General features: G+C 48.6%; 1 protein-coding gene and 1 long non-coding RNA gene across 3 annotated transcripts in view; one reads left to right on the forward strand and one right to left on the reverse strand.

The window, feature by feature from the left end:
• LOC138820258 (uncharacterized) overlaps positions 1-8,168 on the reverse strand; it is a 115,313-nt gene extending 107,145 nt beyond the window's left edge. For both annotated transcript variants that reach the window (XR_011369802.1, XR_011369801.1), the window contains exon 1: positions 8,088-8,168. This is a non-coding gene — a long non-coding RNA (uncharacterized lncRNA). The remainder of the gene's footprint in view (positions 1-8,087) is intronic.
• A 454-nt stretch (positions 8,169-8,622) lies between these two features.
• Sall1 (spalt like transcription factor 1) lies at positions 8,623-24,238 on the forward strand. Its single transcript, XM_070011946.1, has 3 exons — positions 8,623-9,144; positions 18,000-21,436; positions 22,593-24,238. The coding sequence occupies exons 1-3, from the start codon at positions 9,069-9,071 to the stop codon at positions 23,031-23,033; spliced, it is 3,954 nt and encodes a 1,317-aa protein (XP_069868047.1). The 5' UTR covers positions 8,623-9,068; the 3' UTR covers positions 23,034-24,238.
• Positions 24,239-25,240: the final 1,002 nt, after the last annotated feature.

Here is a 25,240-nt window from a genome sequence, read left to right on the forward strand (position 1 = left end):
CTCCTGAGAGCCTCTACATAAAGCCCGGAGGGCCCCCAGGCACTACATTTTGAGGAGAAGGACATCAAGTGACAGATTAGATCTCATCTGCTCCCCCAGCACCAGAGGGACAGGAAAATTTACCCTCCACTCCCAGACACCAGGGGATGTCTTAAGCTTCATTTCCTGTGGAACCCTTCCCAGGGAAGCTGCTGCTATGCAGATCTCAGCACACCTTTCCAACCTTCTCTACCGTTCACACAGCTCCACTGCTAACAAACTTGCACTACTTCTCCAGATTCCAGATTTAATCTCAGGGCCTGGAAAAAGGATATTCACGACTCTGCCTGAAAATGTTGATTACATTGGGCACAGTGTGTGTGTGTGTGTGTGTGTGTGTGTGTGTGTGTGTGTGTGTGTGTGTGTGTGTGTGTGTGTGTGTGTATGTCTGTATTTGCAAGCACTACGGAGATCTCACTATGCACTCGGCAGACCTCACTTTCTCATTTGGCTTTTCTACATTCTATCACTTGAGCCACACATCTCTTCCAGCTTTTCATTAGTTAACTAGACCTAGGACTCTCTCAGATTTGTCTGCCTGAGCTGGCAATCCTAAGATCTCAACCTCCTGAGTAGCTAGGACTGCAGGCCTGAGCCACCAGCACCCAGCCACAAAATGGTTTTGAGACTAATCATGCATTGTCAATGCGGTACCCTGATGGAGCGGGGTCTAGATCCAAGAACAGTGTCGCTGTCTGCATTCAGGACAGGCCCTTAAGATGCCTCTCCCACCCCAGCCCAGCCCATTTCAGTGGACTCCACAGTTCTCAACTGTAATGAACAACCAGGGTATGTTTTTATAACCTGGTAATATGGAGAGGTTTAAAAAAAATTACACGTCAAGTGGTTTGTTTATACCCTTTAGGTATGAAAATTGCACCTGTCTTGTTTTGTTTTACTCTGTTCTGTTTTGTGCATAACTCAGAAAACTCTACACAACAAGGCCAAATCAAACAAGCAAGGCAACCCAGCCTGGCACCTGAGCATCAGGGCTCAGGAACTTTCCAGAAGAATGAAGACAGTCTGTCTCTGTCCCAAGTCACACATGTATAATGGGCATTGGTTCTCAAATTTCTTTATTAGTAAGTGGCTTCCTACTAATATGGGAGAGATTCACTGAGATCACTTACTCTTCCCCCATACCGTTCCCTCCACCACACACACTGAGCCAGGCAATAACATGCTCCCAGGAAATAATGTTTGATTAATTGCTGAAAGCAAGGGGAAGAAACAAGTGTAGGTTTCACAGGGGAGCAATGAGGATGACAGTTACTACGCACGCAGTGCTAATTACATGCCCACCACTATCCTGCATGCTTTATACATATTCACTCTTTAACCCTACACAACCCTATGAAATAAGGACTATTATTATCTCCATTTAGCAGATGAAGAGCCCATTGCTGGCATCTGAAGGTCACACTGACAGTTGGAGGCAAAGCTGATGCTTTGCTCCCGGCTGGCGAACCCAGGTTTCTTCTCCATTAGCTACATTTAATGGAGCTGGAAACAGAGGGTAGTCATATCGGTTTCAACAAGGCCACCCACCAAATGAACACAGACCTAGGGCTGTGTCCCCTGGACACCATTAAATGACTCAGCCAAGATGTAAATTCAATGGCTGAGGCTACACTCAGCACGCAAATGGCAGGAGGGGAAGAAAGCTGTTCCATTGGAAAAATTTAGGATCTGAAAAACAAAAGTGGCTAGGGAGATGAGCTGAGATAAATAGAAACTGGTTTGTTCAGCAAACTAGTCTTCCAAATTGGAGGTACTGAAGAGGACCAAGGAAAGAAAAAAAAAGCAAACCAAGCCTGAAAAACATGAGCTCCTCTTCTACTCTCTTGAAAGCATGTTGATTTAGGAGCAGAGGAGAAATTTGCTGGCATATCTTGGTTCATGGCCCAAGCAAGCCTGAGCATTCCAGCCTGAGCAAAGATCAGAGCAAGGTTCTTGCAGAAAACAGACATCGTGTGCATTTAACCAAGACAAAGTTCTGAGGACAACTACTTGGGGACTGGATTTTCCTACCAAATGTGCCAGAGTCTGGGAGGAAGTTGAGAAAATCCTCAATAAGAAAAGAGAGGCCAGGACAAAATAAGAATTCAGAAAGAAGAGGAGGAGAAAGAAGAAGAGGAGGAGGAAGTGGAGGAGGAGGAGGAGGAAGAGGAAGAGGAGGAGGAGGAGGAGGAGGAGGAGGAGGAGGAGGAGGAGGAGGAGGAGGAGGAGGAGGAGGAGGAGGAGGAGGAGGAGGAGGAGGGAGGAGAAGGAGGAGGAGGAGGAGGAGGAGGAGGAGGAGGAAGAGACCAGAGCTAGTTGCTCATTTACATTATTGTTGTGAGTTTGATTATTTCAGGACTATAACTAGACATACAATAAAGCTGGGAGACACAGGTTTGGAACCTGGAAGCATCAATGTCTTCCATTTCCAGCTCCAAAGTAAACTACACATTAAGTTGAAGATGATAGTGCTGTTCTTGTGGCTGGACAGGTGATAAGAAAATCTGGGAAGAAGGGTTTGTTGTTGTTGTTTTTCTAGAACAATTTTTGGCAGTCCTTTACTTTTTAATGCCATACACAACATACATTTATAGTCTATTTTAAAAAGAACTTTAGACCCAGAAATGAACCCACAAACCTATGGTCACTTAATCTTCGATAAGGGAGCCAAAAAAAAAATTGGATTGCAAAAAGACAACCTCTTCAGTAAATGGTGGTGGCAAAATTGGTTAAACACCTGTAGAAAACTAAAGTTAGATCCTTATATATCACCCTACACCAGAACCAACTCCAAATGGTTCAGACATTGAAGTAAAAACAGACATCGTGAGAACATTACAGGAAGGAAGAGGAGAAACTCTAAGTTTTAGTGCAATAGTTAAGGCAGCAAAGACTGATGGATGGAACTTCAGTGTGCAACAAGTAAGTTAAAGCTACTACTACTCTGACTCAAATCATAATCTCCAAAAGGCACTCTGCTCTCTGTCTCTGTCTGTCTCTGTCTCTCTGTCTGTCTCTGTCTCTGTCTGTCTGTCTGTCCCTGTCTCTCTGTCTCTCTCTCTGTCTCTGTCTCTCTCTCTCTCTCTTTCAGAAAATCTTCCCTTAAAAGACCTACAGGAAACCAAAGAAATATTCCCTATTCAACCTATAGAAGTAACTGGTCAGCTGTGTCTCCTGGGATTTGTAAATTGCCACCCATTTAAGTGACAGGCAGGCCTTAATATCAGACAAGGGCCAGCACCCTACATAAGTTCTAAAAACAGAACCTGACACTCCATTTTTCCACACAACTGAAACCAAAAGGTGCCTCAATCCTATGAAAATTAGCTCCAAGCCTAGCATCGTCCTAAAAGATTTAGGGGTACAAAGGTTTCACTGCACAACACATTTTCTAACACCAAAATATACATCTCTGAAATTTTTTTTATCTATTATTTACAAATGCAATTTTGCTGAAACGATGTCAGTAGTTTAAGGGAGTGGGGGGGGGGGGACTCTTGTAAGACGTTTCTGTAAACATCCTACCGGGAGTTATTGGCAGGAATCATCTGTATGAACCACAGGATTTCCTGGGAGATCCAGTCGCCACCAGATGCCCAGAGACCACAGATCTCACACCTATTCTTAAGGAAAGACACTCTGGTCTTAAGCAAAGAGGTCCTATGGGGAGAGCTGCTTGGGTACCCACGCACCCTGGCTGGCTTCTTATTCAACACCCAGCTAGGACCAGGATCCAAGCAGTACCTACATTCTATTGCTTGGCAAGGATTTTTTTTTTTCACTCTTAGAAAACCGCGAAGGGATTTAACCAAGAAGAAGCAAAGATTTTCCTTTTATAAATTCGTTTCGTCTCTTCCACTTTCTCCCTGCCTCGGGACGTTTCCTCTGGGTGGAATTTTATACCCAAAAAGGCCCTTGAAGGAGGCACGTTGCCTGCTGCGAGGTGCGGTGAATTGAGGTTCCATTGTGGGCAAAAAGGAGACCCAAAATAAAACCACCAAAAAGCCAACCCGCAGGCGCTTGCAGTCACTAGTCGAGTCACTTCCTAAATCCTGGTGTAGGAATGGCCCAGGAAGGGAAGAAAGACGAAGTTTGCGGCGGGCCAGGGTGCTCTGGGGTGATTACCCAACCCGCCCTCCTCCCGCCCCGGTCAATTTCCCGCCCAAGCCGTCGCTCCTGGCTCTGGATCCTCGGACTGGACCCGGCGCCGTCTGGAGATAGCCCATGGAGGCGGGTGGCGAGAGGGTCCCCACATCTGCCTCTCTGCCACCAGGACTTAGCTGCTGGCTAGGGCTAATGCCAAGAGTGCACTGCAGGACTTGGACCAGGGGCGGGGACACACGTCGGAGCCGGGTCTCCCAGGCCTCGGGTTCGAGACTGGGGAGTGCCAGAGGGGTGGTTGGGATTGGAGCAACGGCAGATCTGCTAGGGACAGAGTTTATGAAACTCCCGAGAAAACACTTCCAGGGTTGGTAAACAACCGAACCTACGGAGGGCTTTCCAAATTTAATCTTTGCTTTATATCCGATCTTGCTGCCCTCTCCCTTGCAGCTGCAAGCCTAGAAAAGAGCCGTGAGAACTAGGGTACTTGCCACCCCAACCTTTCCTCCGGGATCCCTTGCCCCGAAAGCTTCCAGACAAGGAATCTCCAGGTGGTTAAAGCGGCTGCATCCAGGCGCCCTATCCGCAAACACACGCGCGCGCGCACACACACGCGCATACACACACACACACACACACACACACACACACACACACACACACACCTCACCACCCGCTCGGTCCCACCCACCTCCGGAGAGGGGAGGGGCTGGGAACCTGATCTCCGGGCTCTTACCCCACGATTTCCCATCAATAACGTTGATACCATCGAAGTGCCTCCTCCCCCGCCCCCGGGGCGCCGCGGCCGCCTTTTGGCCGCTCTTAGTTCAGCTTGGAAAAACGAAACCTCCCCTAGTGCCCTTGCAGCCTGGGCTGGGGGACCAGCTGGGCTTGGGCTTGCAGATTTGGGAAGCAGGGACGAAAGCCGGACGCTTGGGGATACCCTACAGTCATCTGGGGTGGGGTGGAGAACGTGGGCGGGAAGAACTGAAAAGAGGGTTTAGGGCTAAGGCAGGCCTCATTCCAGGCCCTATCCCAGGCCCTCACCCAGACTCGGGGGTCAAGCTGAACCAAAATAAGTGCGTTTTAGGGGCAGTCGAAGCAGGCCTCAGAAGGAGGCTCAATGCCCTTCGTCCTCTCCGGCACTACAGATGGAACTCAGAAGCCCGGAAACCCCCTCACTAGAAACTCAGAGGTGGCCCGCGGCCTTGGGGCACCAGCCCTTGGGCACCGCCAACCCCGAGAGCTCTAGACCTTGGGAAAACTGAAGTGATGAGTGGCTAGGAACGGTCCTCAAAGCCCCCCAAGATGGGAGTGTGCACAATCACCAGGGCCTTCCCCCGAGTGCTGTTCCTCTTGGTCCTGCAGGTCACGACCCCGACACAGCTGCTGCTTCGCTTTGGGCAACCCCCACTCCCCACTCCGGAGAAGCCCCCAAGTACCCGGCCATCTCGAGGAACCTGCCAGGCCGCACCCTCTCACCCCGATTTCACAGCAGCTGCCCCCCTATCCGGGCGAGGACGCGACCCCAGGAAAGCGCACTCAGTTCTTGGGGCGAGCCCGGTGCACAGAACTCTAGCCGTAGCACCTCACTCGTGTTCGCAGCCTTTTCTGGGCCCGCTCAAAAAATCAAAATTTTACTCTCACTCCCTCTCCGTTTTTACTGATTTAATTATTTCTTTGCTTCGCGGCGTGCGGAGCCTAGCCAGTGCTCTGAAACTGGGAGCGCGCACTACGGAGCCGAGGAACTTGGGCCCGAGACAATGGCCAGTAATTGATGTATTGCCACCAACAATAAAGACCAATTCTCCTCTCCCCGCCATTCCGACCGTCCCCCACCTCCCATCCCCCCCGCCTCCACCTCCCCTCTCCCCGAGCCACTGAGGGAAAGAAAACAAACAAGAAATTAGCGGGGGACGCCGGGCGCTGAGCGAGACGCCCGCCTCTCCGCCGTCGAGGACGCCAAAGAACGAAAAAAGTTATTAAAGTTTGGATCCCCCCAATTAATTCGTCTCTGCTCGCCCATTTTTAATTAAGGAGCGCAAAGCAGCTTTTGCGTGTTGGTTTCGTTTGGTTGTTTGTTGTGTTGTTTTGAGGGGAGGGAAAGCACCCCCCCTCCCAGCTTAATAGAGCAAGTCATGAACACATGTGAAGCTACTCCCCTGAGCAGTTTCCCTCCGCACACCCGGCGAGCAACCAGGGTGCCAGGAGGAAGGGTTTGCGGGACTGCTCGCTAGACTTGTTCCTGGCTACACGCGGTGCTCAAGAGGCCCGGACTTGCAAGAAACCAAGAATGTGGGGGACCGATGCGGGCGACTCCAAACACAGGCAGATTTGGGGAGATGAGGGTGCCGCAGCACCTGGAAACGTTATGTCCCTGAAGGAGTGTGCTTGGGGCGTTTGCGAGGGCTCCGTTTGGCGGAGTGGGGCTGGGTGCGGGATGTACAAGTGCACCCGTACACGTTCCCGCGGGTTTGGGGGGGAAGTGAGCGGCTGGCACCCCAGGAGCACGCAAATCCATCTTTGCCGGGAGATCTCTTTAAATATTCAGTGAGAAATAATGGCATTTGAAGCACCACCTATGGAAACATTATTATCTTCATTCTTCAACATCAGACCCACTGATAGCTTCGTTTGTCTTTTTATCAAAATCTACGGTACCCAACCGAACCTGGGGAGAAAGGGAGAGGGGGCGGGGGAGAGACGGAGGAGAGACAGAAACACTGGGGGAGCGAACGGGGAGAGGGAAATAAGGAAGAAGTTATGCTAAGAAAAACAATAAAGTCAGCCGATAGAAAACAAACATGCGTCCACAAAAGATTTGGGAAGGGGAGGTAGAATCTTGAAAAGGGAAAAGGGTCACTTAGGCGAGCGGGGTGTGAATCCGCTCGGGTGCTCGATGCCCACTTCGCGCGAACCGACGGTGACACTATCCAGACTCAAGGGCGCTCCCGAATTGGGGCGTCCTTACGAGCCCTCTCCTTTCCCGATGGCGAGATAGGGCAGGGATTGTGTATCTGCACCCCCCTCCTCCTCCTCCATTGCTCAACCGAAGTTTAGTTTAGTTTAGTCCTCCGGGCGCAGGACTGCGGGAACCTTGGAGCGAGGAGACCCCGAGGCTCGAGGGGAAGATAGAGGCTGAGCCGAGGACCAAGCCTCAGGTTCGCGGGCGCCTGAGCCCGGCAGAGGGAGTGCGGGGCCCGGGCTCCTGGCTCCTGGGTGCGGGTAGGGAGGAGGCGGTAGCCTGGCTTGGGGAGATGGAGGTAGAGCGAAAAGTTTGGGCACCGTGATCGGCAAGTGCCGGAAAAGTAGGGGCGAGCTTCCTATCAGTCCGGGAGCAGCGGGCAGGGACCCCCAGCACGCTCACTCATTCCCGGCCTCCGGCCACCACCTCGTCTCCAAGAAGCGGGAGCGAGGCCCCCTCCCACAGTGTGGGGAGCCCTGGAACCCCCGGGGCTGGCCTAGCCCAGGGCTCGGTTTAGTTGCGCCTCAAGTCGGGGGCGCGCTGCTCAGCACAGGGTTAGGGGCAGCCCCTCCCCTCCCCCTCCCCCGAGTCGCTAGCTGAACTCCGAGCCCAGGCCGGTCTCAGCTCTCCACCCTCCCCGGGCTCCGCGGCGCCACCGCCGCCGCCGCCTCCCCGCGGAGTGACGCGCCCTGCAGCCAACCCGGGCCGCCGAGGGGGAGGTTCGGGAGGGGTCCTGGGCGGAGCCGAGCCGCCCCCTTATCCCACGGGCTCGGGGCGCTTCTCCCGAAAACTTCAGCCCTAATTGTCCTGGGAATGTCCGAGGTAGAGAAAGGGAGCGGGGGAGCTGGCTAAAGGCTGGAGGACCGCAGGCCCAGAGGAGGAGGAGGAAGAGGAGGAGAAGGAGGAGGTGGAGGAGGAGGAGGAAGGGGGTGGCGAGAGAGCTGCCCCTCCCCCCAGCCCCAAACCCAGCACGTTCCCAAACCTTTCCTCGATCCTCTTCTCCGCGCCCCTGCGAGCCCGGGATCCAGGGGATGGAGAACTCGGGGCGTAGAAACGCCCAGCCAGGCGGCGGGTGGGAGGGAGGCCCCACCGCGGGCGGGAGGCGGACAGGCGTGGGGCTGGCTCTTCCCCACTCGCTTATTTTTTTTTAATGAGAGTGGGGGTGGGCTGCTTTCTGGTAGCTCTAAACCGAAGAAACACTCACGAAACGGGACGCCCTCCACTACTCCAACCACCAGCCCCCCCCTCCGTCCCGCCACGGACTCCCCCCTTCACCCCCCCCCCCGCGCACACACACACGCGCACCCCCCGCGGGCCGGCGCGCCGCGCGCTGGAGTTGGGAAGTTCGCTGCGCGCTCGCAGGCGGGTCCCCAGCCCCCGCCGTCCCGCCCCACCCCCCACCCGGGCGGCTTAATTCCGGGGAGGGCATGCTAATTTGGGTCGGCCCAACCCGGGATGGGGGGCAGGGGAGGAGGAGGAGGGGGAGGGAGGGAGGGAGCGGGGGGCGCCGGCCGGGGAGCCGGGCGCGCAGTGGCGAGGAGGCCGGCCCCCGGCGGCCGGGCCGCGGAGTCCCGGGCGGTCGCGAAGAGGGTTAACCCAGTGTCGGGCGGCGCGGCGCACAGAGCCAGCCCCGCGGCCGGCTTATTGGGCAAGCGCGCGGAGAGACAGGGGTCTGCAGCAAATCACGAACTAATTGATTAAGGCGAGCGGGTTTGAATAGCGCTGGCCGGGTGCCAATCGCCTTTCAAAGAGCCCCTCTATGATTAATCGCAATGCATTATTGATAATCATAATTATAGCAGGACACATGCGCGCTGCGCCCGGGGCCGGGGAGCCGGGGAGGGGGCGGGCGGGCCGGCGGGCGGGGGGAGCCGCCGCCGCCGCCGCCGCTCGATTTCCGTAATTTTGAGAAGATTTTTTTTTAGTAATTTTTTATTCTGCCCCAGCTGATGTTTGAGCCAGCATGTCGCGGAGGAAGCAAGCGAAGCCTCAACATTTCCAATCCGACCCCGAAGTGGCCTCGCTCCCCCGGCGAGATGGTGAGTGCTCCGGCCCGCGCTGCGGACACACACACACACGCGCGCACTCACACGCACACTGGGACCCACGCACACGCGGCGGGGACCCGCGCCCACTGCGTCCCCGCGCTCGCCTTTTCGAATCGGCGTGGTTTGGGAAATCCTTGTTCTTTTAAATTTTCAATTTGCCTCGGCCGGGCTGTGCCCCTAGCTCCGGGGGAAAACAAGCGCGTCTCCCGGCAGGATCTTTCCGGAGTTGCGGCGTCTTCCCGAGGGGAGGAGGGAAGTGCTTGCCGGCCTGGCGCCTCCGCCCCAGCTTTTCCGGGGAGCCCGGTCCCAGGCGCGCCAAGGCCCAGGCGCTTTTCGGGGGGTTCGGGCTGAGGTGGTGCGTGCGGGCCCGCGCGGGGCCCCTCGCGCTCCTTGAGCCGCGCCCGGGGCCCCCTGACCCGGCCTCGGCCGCCTGGGCCTCTGCGGTCCGGGCCTCGCCGCCCCAGCCCTGCTTTCAGCGGGAAGGAAGTTAACTTGGTGCTGGTGATTGAACTCCGAGCTTGTGGGGCGCTCACTCACTGCGCCCCCTTCCTCACTCTCACGACCCCACTCCAGTCACACGGAGAAGCGGGGTACCATGGGGGGTTCAGAGCTGTAAGAAGATGGGGACCTGGGTCGAGGCGCGACACCCTGGGGCTTTGGCCGAGTGGAATATTCTTTGCTGCCGGTGGTGCCCGACAGTGCAGGGGTGCGGGGGAAGTGTGGGGTTCAGGCCCCCTAAGTTTACCCCCCGTTATCTTTTACCCCCAATACAGGCATTTAAAGCCCCCTCCCCAAAAAGCCTGGAGCTTTACTGTGAGTTCTTTGCGCACCGTGGCACCTCATGCTTTCAGCCTAGCCAGAGGAGGCGTAGGGCAGTTTTTCAGGGTTGGGGGTAACCCTCCAGAGGACAAGACGACCCCCTCCAAGAGAATCGGTCCTTCTCTAACGGAGGCGACCGCTTCGGGGGTCCTGAAAGGAGCAGACAAGTCCAGAACAAAGTTTGTGTGGGGACTTCGGGCCGAGAGTCGGCACGAGCGGGCGGGGACCGGGGAATTCGGAAGGAGGCCACCTCCAACCCCTCCTGGACCCCAAGGTGTTGCACTGTCGGCGCCTCCAAGCTCCCAGGCCCAGCTCTCGAGGCGAGGGAGCGGCCAGGCTCGGTTCCCCGGGTCACCCCGGCGGCTCGCTCCCCCTTCCCGCAGCTCTGACCGGGTCCCCGCCACGCCGGGTGCCCCTCGGGATGCGCGCGTCCGCGGAGGCATTTTAGGATTTTGTAGAAGGGACCCGCACCTCAGGAGAGCTCCGAAGCGGGCCCTGGGATCCACACCTCGGTCCACCGTGCTCTGTGGCCGCCTGGGCCCCTGATTCCAGGCAGGACCCCAGAGGCCTGAGCAGGGCTTCGGCTCAGGCACTCGCTCGCACAGGGACCCGCAGCCAGGCGAAGGGACCCGCACCTTAGCTGTGGAGAAACGGGGAGGCCGTTCGTGGGATCCCTGGGAAAAAAAACCGGGGAGACTTGAATGCGATTTAGAAACGGCTTACAGTATTTGTTCTCCTAGTACTTCCTCAGGCATGAAGTCTTCCCCAGAGCCTCTGCTTTTTTTTTCAACCCGCAGAAAAGAAGCTCTGCCACCCGCTTTTCCAGCCCCCAAAGTAACCCCGGCACGCCGGGTGAACCAAGGTGAAATTAACCAAGGCCCCAGCGACCACTCGCGCGTGTTTTTCTTAGCTGGTTGCTTTAAACTTTTCGGCCCCACGCGAATCTGTTCCTGTCGTTTCTAGCTAGACCTTGTTTAAGTTGCAAATGTGTAGACGAAGGGAAAAAAAACCTAGAGAATGTTTCCGAATATTTTGTAAATTTGTATTGATTTTTTTTTTTTTTTTGCATTTTCCACATACACACAAACACAAACCAACTCGCACTTGGGAAGAAATGGTTGCTTGGTAGTTCTTTGCCTTGCTTTTCTGAATGTGGAATTTTTAATAGTTAAGGTTTCTCATAAAGCCATAGCATAAAAGGAGTTCACTACCTCTTGCCATTATTATTTATTAGTTCTATTTTTTTAGTTTATTTGAGCTTTGAGGTAAGTTAATTAAGTAGCTGAATCAAGTTTCTTTTCTTTCCATCTTCTTTCTAAGTTTCTTTTTGTCCCTTCTTTCTTCCTAAAAACTAGTTCATTGTCTAAGAAGCAGTAAAGTATGAGGGGTAACCTAGGAACACCCCCCTTTCCCAGCCTCTCTCCTTGCCTCTCCCCACCCCTCCCTTTTTTCTTCAAGTAGTAATGGTTTTAGGTTATGAGTGTTTTTACATGGCTGAACAATAAGTTCGGGAGAAGTTGCCTAGAAGGTAGATTTTGGCATAGGGTCACAGGATTTACTGTGTTGTAATATTCGCACTCAAAAACTCCCACCCATCACCTGAAGAGCCTGCAGGAGGGCCTAACATACCCAGTTCTTTTTATTTGGGAAGGGTTGTGAGATAAATGGACCTGGAAGTCCCTGATGTAGCTCCAGGTTACTTTTGCAGATTCCCCTTCTCTGCTGTGAATTCAGCCAGGCTCCATCCTTCTCTGCACACTGAAATTGTTGGCTTTGACTGATTTTCTACCTACACATTGTTAAATTTTTAGAAGGCTACCCCCAGTTCAAACGCTGAGCTTACTTTTTTCTTCTGGCTTGCTATATTCTTACAACATGGCAAATGAAATAGCACACATGCTACCAAATTTAATTGAGTGGATGCTTTTCTGTCCCTCCAATGTTATAACTTCTAACCAATGCAGAACCTAGAAAAGTTTGTAGACTTGGTTACAGTAGTCCTTGAGGAGGGATGCTTCCTGCTATGGTGTGTGACCTGTTTATGTGGATTTCAGTGTGAATGCGCTTACAAAGAAAGCCCTAGCTCAGCTAAACAGCCACACAGACAGCTAAAAGGAAACAAGTTCAAGAAAACAAGATTATTTGTTTGATCATACATTGTTGCTATTTTATTTCACTACTGAGCCATTGTGATGCCAGTGACGCTAGAAAATAAGCTTGACAGTTTCTCCATTTCTGGTGAAATGAAGATTATGGTGCATATGGCTTGTCTCTTGAATGATATTCAACAAGTCCTGAATTACTTGTAGAAAGATAACTGCTCCTGAAAAGACTGTTTACCAAGACAGATAATTCTCAGAAAAAAAAAAATATATAAGAATCGAATGGTTTTCTATGTGCATTTTTATCCTACTTTAGATTTCAGATGGTGAGGGGGAGCTTTTCTCTCTTTGGTGGTATTTTTAAGATTCTTGAAACTACACGAGTGTCTGTTCAGGCTCCCTGTAGTAAGTATTTTGGTGCCTACCTTTTTCAAGGAAAAGGGAATATTGTGAGAATAAAGACATAAATTTCAGGTAAAACAGTGATTCTATGGAATATCATTTTTTAGAAAAACTCGTATTCAAATTAATAATGAAATTCTATTATTTACTAAAGTAATTTACTCATTGCAAGCAGCTTAATGGCAACACATTGATTTCTAGGCCCAAAAGGTTAGAGAGAACTATAATTAATTGCTTTTTTTGAAAACTCGACACCTGCAAGATAAGGCATTTGGAAAGAATTCATGTTTAATCAGGCCTATTTTAAGTTTGACATAATGGAAGATTCTGGATGAGAAAATACTGTTTTTTGAGATTAGCTTCAGGATGTAGATACTTCCCTAAATATTTTTTTTTTAAAACATACAAACAAGCAAATTCTAGCTATGCATCAGATAAGTGTATGTGGAGTGACTTTGTGATAGTCAGTGTTTGGCAGTTTATTTTACCTTAGATTTCTCCTATGGTTCATAGGCACAAGTTTCAAATTAGAGGTTATTCTTTGGGGGGGAGTAGCGGGTGTTGTTTGTATTTCTTTTTCTTTTTCTACTTTTGGAGGTATTAAGTTGCCTTTACTAAGTCCTTTAGAAGGCAGAAACCCACTTTTCTGACAATCTTCACCAGAATCGGGGAAGAAATAGGCAGACTGGTTACAGGTTTTGAAATTGTTCAAAAGCCAAGCTCTGTGAAATAACCAGAACAAATTCTTTCTGCAGCTTAAATAAGTTTTTTCTATACACAGCCTGGTTCAAGACAGCCTTGATTCCCAAATGCTCTTAAATGAGTTCACCTAAGAAACTGCCACCCCTCCCCCCACCTCGAGGGGGGTGGGGGAGTTTGTGTACCAGGCTTTAGAAAACATCGTCTGTCCAGCTGTTTTAACTTTTGCTAGCCTCCTCCCATGCAAAGGTGAGAAGGTCCAGATCATAATATGTCCTTCAGTATCTTCCCGGTGACCCCCAAATTGAGGCTTGCTAGTCACTTAGCAGGAAGTTAGTAGTTTATTTTAGTTTCGCCTTATCAGCTTGGCTTCTTTTCCTAACCTTATTCCCCTGTCACCCTCAGATACCAGACCCCCAAAGGGGAAGATTGACAGGTAGTTCCCGGAGCTCAGCTTCACCCTCAAACAACAGGGATTTAGTTTCTTGTGCTTTTGCCAATGTTTACGTAGTCAGCGTTTAGATCTCGCCTTAAGGAGTCTCTCTTTTCCGCGTCAGTGGAATAAGAAAGCCACAAAGAAGTTTTTCAACAAACCCTTGCGACTGGAACCCCATCTAGTGTTCAGTTTGATTCATGGTGGGGTAGATATTTCCCCCATTCATTTATTGTGTGCATTAGGTGGGCTCCAAACATGACTTTAAAGAAATGTCTTGTCTGCATTGTTATTTTTTTCCAGAGAGTTCTCTGGGATTTCCACGGGAGAACACACTAATATAGTCAGCACACTGTGGGAATTTAACAGAGTCCAATTTGTCATTTGGCTACATGGGAGAGAAACTTTCTGACATTACAAAAAATTTGCCCGACCTAGGTGCAAGTGTTCACAAACCTTTTTGGAATCTTAAATTGGACATTTTAGATTGAGCTGTGCAAACAAAACCGAAAAGATAAATGATCACTCAATCAAATGTTTGTGATAGCCTTTCCAAACAGGTCAGGAGGGGAAAGGAACCTCCTATTAAAATTTTAGTTGGGCCTTAAACCCACCCTTGTGATTTTAAAATGTGAATGCAGTCGCAGGGGTTGGGAAGTACAGAGGTGACTTTCTCCAGAGAGCCACAAAGGAAAACTAAATCTGGTAGAGTTGGTGGTTTAGTAGTGGTAGTGTGTTTCTTCCTTTTTTTTTTTTCTTTTTATGTATTTTTTTCTTTTCTTTTCTGCCTTTCCTGGCTGGCTAAATCTTTCTGTATGGACATAGTTTTATTTTAATTCTCTTAGTAGACAAATAGGCTGGAACACTTCAAATTTCAATTTTCTCCTTCCAATTCTGAAATGGCTAGGTTCACAGGACAAAAACCTAAGGAATCTGAGTTGTATATCAAGTGCCTAAATAGTACAAAAACGAAAACCTCAGAAAATGCCAAATATTATTTTGTGTGTCCGTACTTAGAAAACACTGCTCCTCTACAGCTCCAGACTATAATTACACAATTAATTTGTATGCAAAAATGTATAGAAAAGGAACTGGAGTGTTTTTTCCACCATAATACAAGGATCAAGACAACTGTATTTTCTATAATGAGGTCACCAGTTGCAATCCTGTGTAACAGATCATGGAGAGAGATACAAAGTAGCAGAAGGCAGGATGGAAAAATGAATTGGAACATGTTCCTCTGTGTGTGTTGTATGTGTGTGTGTGTGTGTGTGTGTTGTAGCTTATTACAACTTAAAATACTCCTTTTGGTGGTTAAAGATTCATGCTAGTCTTCATGTTTTGTGTTTTTACTTTTGAAACTTGCATTAGAATTGTATTCAGAATAGGGAGAGACATTAAGTTAGGAATTATTACAGTGTAGCGACACCTGTTTTTGAAATGATTCAAAATAGATAGGGGAGGTGGTGGTTTGGGGTGGGGGTGGAGTGTTCAAAAACATCAGGAAATTAAATTAGTTGACTCTACAGTGAGATCAAATGTCAGCTTATTAAAATGTTGTGAGAATCTTAAGCTAAAATATGGGCAACTTTCAACAGAGCCTCTCTTCAGAAGCAAACAAGCATTTATTTTTAAGCACCTATATTTTCCGTCTAGTTAGCACAATCCTAAATATAAAAATGTTCAAGTTGGATAACGTGAAAATTCTCAAGTGAGTCTTGAAGCAGCAACAGTATATAGTGTGAGTACAGGAAAGTCACAATCAGTTAAATCTTCTAAAGTAACCTTCCTTTTATTTATTTTCCTCTATATATTATGAGAATATCAGATGTAGGCAAGTTATAGAGAATTAAAATGCCCTTTAGTCCTGAGCACAGATGTGATAAATATTTGAAGCAACGACATTGTAATGTGTACCATTGAAAGTCAGTTTTCTGATTTCCCTTGCTAGTTATTTAGTTCTGAATCTGTCATTATTTGTCTAAGCCCAGCTGACCAAGCAAAACTGTGTTTTAAAGTGGCTTTATGTTTTGATAAATGTGAGCTGGTTGAAAAGTATTTCCCACTGAATGGAGAGCTTAATAGAACATGCTGACATAATAGTTTTAATGCATTTTGTTGAAAATGTGTGAACAAACAGAATAGCTTTTGTTCCATCATAATTGGCTGTAAAAGTAGATAGAAACATAACCATTACATATGGAAATGTGCAAAGAGAAAGAAATCACATTTCTGTTGAATATATTAGGAATTGCATTTCCCAGTTTAAAATAAGCATCTGAAATGGATGCATCATTTGAAATTGGTTGTCAAAATAAGGAGCTTTCAACAGAATTTTTGTCACATTATTTTTGTCCCGAGTTAGGCAACGTAAGTTTTCACAAATTTCATTTAATATTTTGTTTATAGTATTCTAAAGACAGCAGGGAAGAGACAGAAGGCGAGAAAAGCAGTACCTTCAATGTGCATAGGAATCTGGTGCCAATCAAGATGATTAAACATTACATTAAAACTAGGACATTAATGGTATTTTGTGCTGCCGCGACGATTTGTTTGTGTGGTACATCTATTTTGTACTATAACCTTATAGAGATTAAAGTGGGTATTAAGAAAGCTAGCTTATTAAGTATAACTTGGCTTCCAAAGTAACACTCCCAGTGAGTAAACTGTGCATACATTTATTTGGTACACATTACCATGGGTGCTAATCAACTTTGCCATCACTCCAGGCAGAGTTAAGGGATTCTCACAAATTAATATTTAGGTGTTAATTATATTTCTGAAATGTATAACTACTCAAGCTTTTTAGATGCTTCATGCAAAAGAAAAGAAAAGAAAATGGCTGGCTCTTTTTGACCAGACATTTAATATGCTGGAAAGTAAAATAAAATAAAAAAGCATTTCAACTTTGCATGTATTCATATCTGCCATGACTCCCTCCCTTCTCCTCCTCCCCTCCCGCCCCCCGAATGTTTTCTGGGAGATTCAGTTTGGAAGTCATGGAAACTACCTATTATCTGATTCAGTACTGCAGAAAAGCATGCAGGGAGGTAATCCTTGAATTAAACAGTTTTTTTTCCTACAGCCTTCGGAGATGACCACACACCATTTGTACAACAGAAGTTGGTGTTCCCCATGCTGGGCAAACAATGGGGCGCCATCCTGTCTTTGAATAGAATGTTAGCTCGGAGTTGGAGATTCTTATGTTTAATTTAACAAATGGATCTTAGTGAGAAGACATCTGAGCAACCAATGGAAACAAACAGAAAATAAAGGGATTTTTTTAAATATATATATAAGAAAAGGTTCAGGACAATCTGTTAAACAATTAATAACAGTTAAGAGCAAACTGTTTTTAAAGGCATTGAGGTCAGGAGAATAGCAAGGCATTTCCAAACTCCAACCCCAAGTGCTTCCCCCTGACTTTACCAGCCCATCTTCTTTACCTTGCTGTTTCATCAGAAATGTAAATCTTGGGGCAGTTTTTGCAGATTAGAAAGAGCAGGGTGGATGAGACTTGATGGTTCTGAGGCATGGTTTTAGCCACTTGGAGACTAGCTGGTTAGTGCTGCTGCTGGTAGGCAAGATTGCATTCTTTGGCTATACTTTACAAATAAAACACACAACCATGGGACTCATGGGTGATACGTAGGTACCAGGCGAGCCTTGTACTGATTATGTGCATTGTGTTTCTCTGCATTGTGTGTGTGTGGTGCTTGGCCTTTTGTATTCGAGGGAGTCTTGAGGAGCAAGCTGGAGGATTTGTTTCTGATGTGACTAAAGTGTGTTTGTCACAGCTCAGCCTGAGCTCCCTGAGCTCAGGTTCAAGGTGGGGGCTGGAGGTGATTTTCAAGTTGTCAGTCCTCAGCTTGGGGTGATATGCATTCCCCCCTCCCTTGTCAACAACTGATTGGAGCCTGAATGACTACAAATTAGTTTAGTGACAGAACAAACTGTCACAGATATCTTTGAATCCCTTGAAAATGAATAAGGTTGACAGAAACTCAAGAGCCTAATAAGCCCTCAGAATGGCTGCCGGACCCTTTTCTGGATGAGTAGACAATCAGGTGTATAAAATATTGGAAATCAATATTTTGCTATGGAATTGTATGATGTACCAAGGTCTTCCATTCATAGTCTTCTATGTTTTGATGCATTATCTGAGGGCCATGACTATCTGAGATACCAGATGGTTAGGAATTCTTCTACATCCTTAAAAATTCATTATGAGCAGTCCTGGGTTGTATTGATTGGCTTTTCAGGGGCTACAGGTTTTTGAATTTTGAAGCTGGAAAACACTTGCTTAACCATTCACTTATTTATTTATTTAGGCATAGATGACAGGATGTCCTGGTTCCCATTTTTAACCCTGAGCCTTTTGATGTTTGTAGGAGACACAGAGAAGGGTCAACCAAGTCGCCCCACGAAGAGCAAAGACGCCCACGTCTGTGGCCGGTGCTGTGCCGAGTTCTTTGAATTATCCGATCTTCTGCTCCACAAGAAGAACTGCACTAAAAACCAATTAGTTTTGATCGTCAGTGAGAATCCAGCCACCCCACCCAAGACCTTCTCTCCTAGTCCCCCTCCTGAGAATCCTGAAGAACAAATGAAAGACCCCATGAAGAAAACGGATCAAGTAGACTGCAATGACCTTTCAGAACACAAGGGACTTGACGGGGAAGAGTCCATGGAGGTGGAGGCTCCGGTTGCCCCCAGTAGCGACAACAGCACATTGAACAGCGTCACCAACAACAACCCCTCCACCTGCCACAGCGGCTCCTCCACAGGTACCTCAGCCATCACAACCTCTCTACCTCAGCTCGGGGACCTGACAACACTGGGCAACTTCTCTGTGATCAACAGCAACGTCATCATTGAGAACCTCCAGAGCACCAAGGTGGCCGTGGCCCAGTTCTCCCAGGAAGCGAGGTGTGGCAGTGGCAGCGCCGGGGGCTCTGGAGGCCAGCGGGCTGTGCCAGCCCTCATGGAACAGCTGTTAGCTCTACAGCAGCAGCAGATTCACCAGCTGCAGCTGATCGAACAGATTCGTCACCAAATACTGCTGTTGGCTTCTCAGAATGCAGACTCACCCACCTCTTCCAGCCCTTCCCAAGGTACTTTACGAACATCTGCCAACCCCTTGTCCACGCTAAGTTCCCATTTATCTCAGCAGCTGGCGGCAGCAGCTGGATTAGCACAGAGCCTCGCTAGCCAATCTGCCAGCATTAGCGGTGTGAAACAGCTACCCCCAATCCAGCTACCTCAGAGCAGCTCCAGCAACACCATCCTTCCATCCAACAATGGCACTTCTCCCAATATAAACATATTGGCGGCGACAGTCACCACCCCGTCCTCGGAAAAAGTGGCTTCCAGTGCTGGTGCCTCCCACGTCAGCTCCCCAGCAGTCTTAGCGTCATCCTCACCAGCGTTTGCAATAAGCAGTTTATTAAGTCCTGCGTCTAATCCACTTCTACCTCAGCCGACCCCTGCTAACGTGGTTTTCCCCAGCCCTTTGCCCAACATTGGAACAACTGCAGAGGATTTAAACTCCTTGTCTGCCTTGGCCCAGCAAAGAAAAAGCAAGCCACCAAATGTCACTGCCTTCGAGGCAAAAAGTACATCGGATGAGGCGTTCTTCAAACACAAGTGCAGGTTCTGCGCAAAGGTCTTTGGGAGCGACAGTGCCTTGCAGATCCACTTGCGTTCCCACACCGGAGAGAGGCCATTCAAGTGCAACATCTGTGGCAACAGGTTCTCCACCAAGGGCAACCTCAAAGTCCACTTTCAGCGCCACAAAGAGAAGTACCCCCACATCCAGATGAACCCCTACCCCGTGCCTGAGCACTTGGACAACATCCCCACAAGCACTGGCATCCCATATGGCATGTCCATCCCTCCAGAGAAGCCAGTCACCAGCTGGCTGGACACCAAACCCGTCCTGCCCACTCTCACCACTTCCGTTGGCCTGCCCTTGCCCCCCACTCTCCCCAGCCTCACAGCCTTCATCAAGACGGAAGAGCCAGCCCCCATTCCTATCAGCCATTCTGCTGCCAGCCCCCCAGGCTCGGTCAAGAGTGACTCCGGGGTCCCCGATCTGGCCACAAGAAACCTGGGTGGGCTTCCAGAGGAAGCCGAGGGGTCCACTCTGCCACCTTCTGGTGGCAAAAGCGAAGAAGGCGGCACAACTACCAGCTCGGTCCCAACAGCAAACAGTAACACCCTGAGCTCCCCAGCGGCCGACTGCGGCCCAGGAGGGACCACTACCTTCACCAACCCCCTGTTGCCACTCATGTCTGAGCAGTTCAAGGCCAAGTTTCCTTTTGGGGGACTTTTAGACTCTGCCCAGGCATCAGAGACATCCAAACTGCAGCAGCTGGTAGAAAACATTGACAAGAAGGCCACTGACCCCAATGAGTGCATCATCTGCCACCGGGTTCTGAGCTGTCAGAGCGCCTTGAAAATGCACTACCGGACACACACTGGGGAGAGGCCCTTTAAGTGTAAGATCTGTGGCCGGGCTTTTACCACAAAAGGGAACCTAAAGACCCACTACAGTGTCCACCGGGCCATGCCCCCACTCCGAGTCCAGCATTCCTGCCCCATCTGCCAGAAGAAGTTCACCAACGCTGTGGTCCTTCAGCAGCATATCCGTATGCACATGGGAGGCCAGATCCCCAACACCCCTGTCCCCGACAGCTACCCTGAGTCCATGGAGTCTGACACAGGCTCCTTCGAGGAGAAGAATTTTGATGACCTGGACAACTTCTCGGATGAGAACATGGAAGACTGCCCTGAGGGTAGCATCCCAGATACACCCAAGTCGGCAGATGCATCCCAAGACAGCTTATCTTCTTCGCCCTTGCCCCTCGAGATGTCAAGCATTGCTGCTTTGGAAAATCAGATGAAAATGATCAATGCTGGCCTGGCTGAGCAGCTGCAGGCCAGCCTGAAGTCGGTGGAGAATGGATCTGTCGAGGGGGATGTGCTGACCAACGATTCGTCCTCGGTGGGTGGTGATATGGAGAGCCAAAGTGCCGGCAGCCCAGCCATCTCAGAGTCTACCTCTTCTATGCAGGCTCTGTCCCCGTCCAACAGCACCCAGGAGTTCCACAAGTCCCCCAGCACTGAGGAGAAGCCACAGAGAGTGGGACCGAGCGAGTTTGCCAACGGTTTGTCTCCCACCCCTGTGAACGGGGGCGCTTTGGATTTGACCTCCAGTCATGCAGAGAAAATCATCAAAGAAGATTCTTTGGGAATCCTCTTCCCTTTCAGAGACCGGGGTAAATTTAAAAACACTGCTTGTGACATTTGTGGCAAAACCTTTGCTTGTCAGAGTGCCTTGGACATTCACTATCGAAGTCATACCAAAGAGAGACCATTTATTTGCACAGTTTGCAATCGTGGCTTTTCCACAAAGGGTAATTTGAAGCAGCACATGTTGACACATCAGATGCGAGATCTACCATCCCAGCTCTTTGAGCCCAGTTCCAACCTTGGCCCTAATCAGAACTCTGCAGTGATTCCCGCCAACTCCTTGTCATCTCTCATCAAGACGGAGGTCAACGGCTTTGTGCATGTTTCTCCTCAGGACAGTAAGGACACCCCCACTAGTCACGTCCCTTCAGGGCCTCTGTCATCCTCTGCCACGTCCCCAGTTCTCCTTCCAGCTCTGCCCCGAAGAACTCCCAAACAACACTATTGTAACACATGTGGCAAAACATTCTCCTCTTCGAGTGCCCTGCAGATCCACGAGAGAACGCACACTGGAGAGAAGCCCTTTGCTTGCACTATTTGTGGAAGAGCATTCACTACAAAAGGCAATCTTAAGGTATCCACCCTTGCCTGTGCCCCCTCCTGCCTTCCCTCCCTCCCATCAGCCCTTGGTGTTGCCCTTGGTCAGCTATAGTGCATGCTCCTTGACAGTCTGGGAGAGGGTTCTGGGAAGGGATCCTGCTGCAGGTGGATGATTGGGGAGAAGGTGGGGAGGGTCTGTGGGGTCAGGATCATGGCAGGGCGAGGGCACTCTGTAGCTCAAAGCATGTCACTGCACCTTGAATAATTTGGTAGCTGAGCCACGCAGTGCCCCTCCCCCTTCCTCCTTGTCTCACTAAGTACACCAAATGAATTGCTTTACCTACCAAATCAGACAGCCTGGCCTTGCCACAGGGTATTGATTAAAGACCTCCGCGTGGCCTACGTGATGCCCGTATCACTTAATAATTACGCTTCTCCTCCGCATAGGCAGCTATTTTTCATAACTATGCAGTCCAGCAAGGTTTATTTTTCTAGAGACAGTAACGTCACTGCCTCTGCTAATGGGTATTATGATAATTGATTATACAACATTTCCTACTGATATGTGCTGGAAACAAAGCAAATATGCTTATGTTCTAGAGCAACAGTTGAGTGCTCTGACTGTGTACATTTTTCTGTTGACAGAGTATTTCTCTGGAGATTGCCGCCAGTAATGTGAGATGAATAATTACTTTCTGGCTTTTTCTCTGTGTGTGCACACGGGTCCTTCAGTGGGCAGTCAGTGAGTGGTGTTTTCTTCCTATCTGAAAAGGACATTTATAGGGTAAAGGGTGTCAGATACAATACTTTGCAGGGCAATGAGAGTGGACATAACAATTCTAACCCCGCAGAGGAGCTATCTGCAACGGCCTGGCTTGCTCCAGGCCATTATAAGCTAAATATGGGTAATAAAAAAAAAAAAAGTAAGTAAGTAAGGCATCTTTACGCAGGAAGAGGAAAGGCAGCCGGGCTGCAGAGAAAGAACGCGTTATTACTCCTGCCACCCCAGAGTGGACGGTTCCCGTTACCTTTTCCACTGACTGGTGCATAATAAGAATAGACACGTAGGCCACTTGCTTTGTTGAGTGTTGGGATATGAGCTGAGACAGATTCAACTATTAAGCTGCTCTTTCTCTGTTTATTTTCTTCTTCCCTTCCCTCCCCCCCCCCCAACTCGGTCTCACCCTCAGGTCCACATGGGCACTCACATGTGGAACAGCACCCCGGCCAGGCGGGGCCGCCGGCTCTCCGTGGATGGCCCCATGTCATTTCTAGGAGGCAATCCTGTCAAGTTCCCAGAAATGTTCCAGAAGGATTTGGCGACGAGGTCAGGAAGTGGGGATCCTTCCAGTTTCTGGAATCAGTATACGGCAGCACTCTCCAACGGGCTGGCCATGAAAGCCAACGAGATCTCTGTCATTCAGAATGGTGGCATTCCTCCAATTCCTGGAAGCCTGGGCAGCGGGAGCAGCTCACCTATTAGTGGGTTGACAGGAAACTTGGAGAAGCTCCAGAACTCCGAGCCCAGTGCTCCTCTGGCCGGCCTGGAGAAAATGACGAGCAGTGAGAATGGAACCAACTTCCGCTTCACCCGCTTTGTGGAAGACAGCAAAGAGATCGTGACTAGTTAAAAGCAGCAACACCCTAGAGACATGCCATTCCTGTTCAGAATGTGACCTATGGTTGCCTCCTAAGTCCCTGCCCCATCCCCTTCCTACCTTCTGATTCCCCCTGGTCTATGAACTACAACATTATGAAGACATTCTTTTGTACGTTGTTCAACTTCTAGAATTCTAAGAAAGCTTATTTATTAGTGATATAACCTTGCTTTGCAAACAGAATGCAGGCATTAACTTTGGTCTTCTGTATTTTGGACTAAATACTAAATACTAATTGACTAGAGTGCTGTAAACTTGCTGTAACATTTATGGCAATTGCAAGTTGCCCTGCTAAGCGGTCTTAATCTGGCATTAACTTATTTTCTATACCCAGTTTAATATGAATCTGGTGTTGATGCAATGCCTCCGTGATGCATTAGGTCTCTAATAAAGTCTGTATATAAATGTACACTTTGATCCTGCTGGAAACTTTTATCAGCAAACACATTGTCTAATCTTTCAAAACAGATTCAAGGAAAGGACTGAAAGTACAGACTGATCAGTGTGGTTCTCTGAACGGTTTGGGGGTGGGGATGGGTTTTGGTTGTGTTTTTGTTGGGGGTTTTGGGGGTTTATTTTTTCCCATTTTTATTCTAAACTTCAACCTGTATTTTTTTGTTTGTTTGTTTGTTTTGTAGATTTAACCATTTCCGTTTGGAACTGCTCTTTGTATTGTGCTTTTTACTTGAGTCGTCCTTGATGTTAATAAGTTTCTGTACAGTAATAAGCACGCAGAGTTCTTTAGAGAAAAGAAAGAAAAAAGAAAAAAAATGTTGTTTTGGTAGTTGAAACTGAGACGTAACATTTTGCCTTGTAGGTATGTTCACAATAGAAAATGTGTGCTGGAATTTCACAATGCTGCTAAGTATAGCATCTTGAACAACCTTCCGTGGAGAAAATGTAGATGCTCTTGTATATACAGTAAGAAATATCACTTTCATTAAAATGTACATATGTTCCTTACAAGAGCAAATGTTCTTCTTGATCAAGAGAGCAGGTATAGTGTTTGTTTATTTTGTATTAGGTATGAGAGAAAAAGATTGGACTTGTTACATGCACTTTCTTGGAAAGTTGAAAGGAAGGGGGTCCGATTTCTTTAACATTTAATACTTACTAACAACAGAGATACTGTAATTTTACTCAAGTAATCAAATACATTTTTTTTGCAAGAGATAAAACAACATACTGTGTCTGTGTTTGTAGAATGTATTTCTATTCCATCAGGCCCCTAAGTGTATCTTTTAACATTTCTCTGGGTACAAATAAGGTGTGTAAGATGAATATCTTTCTAAATAAGAAATGGTCACAGAAACAACCGTTTCAGGGAGGGGCCTGGGTTTCCTTTTGACTTTGAAATTGGGGAACCCTAAATATTTTCCCCAATATGTATTCCTTGTTTAGGAATCCATTTCAGTCTTCACTTTCCCATCTTCCCCAACCCCTTAAGAAAACAATGAAGAAAATGGAAACTTGCCCCTGTAGATCTCTCTCTCCCTGACAGGTAAGTTTCCTCAAGCAGGATATTTGGATTTCGATTTCAGTTTTAGCTATTTTAGTTTCATTCCATTTGCTCAAGTGGCAGAGTGTTTTTTGTTTTTTGTTTTTTTTTCAGGCTGCCGAGAGCTGTAGTCCTGGAGAATTCCCCATGCAGCAGGGTTATATAATCTGACTTCGCAACTGGGCCTCAACCCAGGGAGGTCAACATGTTCTCTATTTAATTAGTATTTTAGGCCTTTAAACGCACATGCCTATGTTAAAAGAGAAGGCTTTATGATAAAGGATCTGTAGAATCAACTGGAATGTTTATCATCAAAATTCAGTTTTGATTTTTTTCCTAGTGCTTTTGTTCTAGGGGAGTATATGTGTCCCCTGCAGAATTTCTAAGTGAGCCGTGGGACATGGCTTTAGTGTGTCCTGGGGGTGGTGAAGCCAGCAGCAGTGGCTGCACCCAAGGAAGGCATTGGGCGGCCTTTCTGCCATAAGTTTCCATAGGACTCAGCCCACTGCGTGGTGTTTCCAACCCTGCCTCTCTGGACCCTGCCATTTAGATGTCAATGGCATGGGTCAGAGAATCTGGCCTGAAGAGACATCTGAAGCCACGTTCAGCCCCAGAGCCCAGGCCGGGTAGGCTGGCCCCAAGCCCTCAGGAGGTTTGGCTGGGACAGAATGAAAAGTGGCAC

Source organism: Dipodomys merriami, unplaced genomic scaffold (assembly GCF_024711535.1).
Source record: "Dipodomys merriami isolate MVZ:Mamm:240054 unplaced genomic scaffold, mDipMer1.0.p SCAF_85, whole genome shotgun sequence".
NCBI lineage: Eukaryota > Metazoa > Chordata > Mammalia > Rodentia > Heteromyidae > Dipodomys > Dipodomys merriami.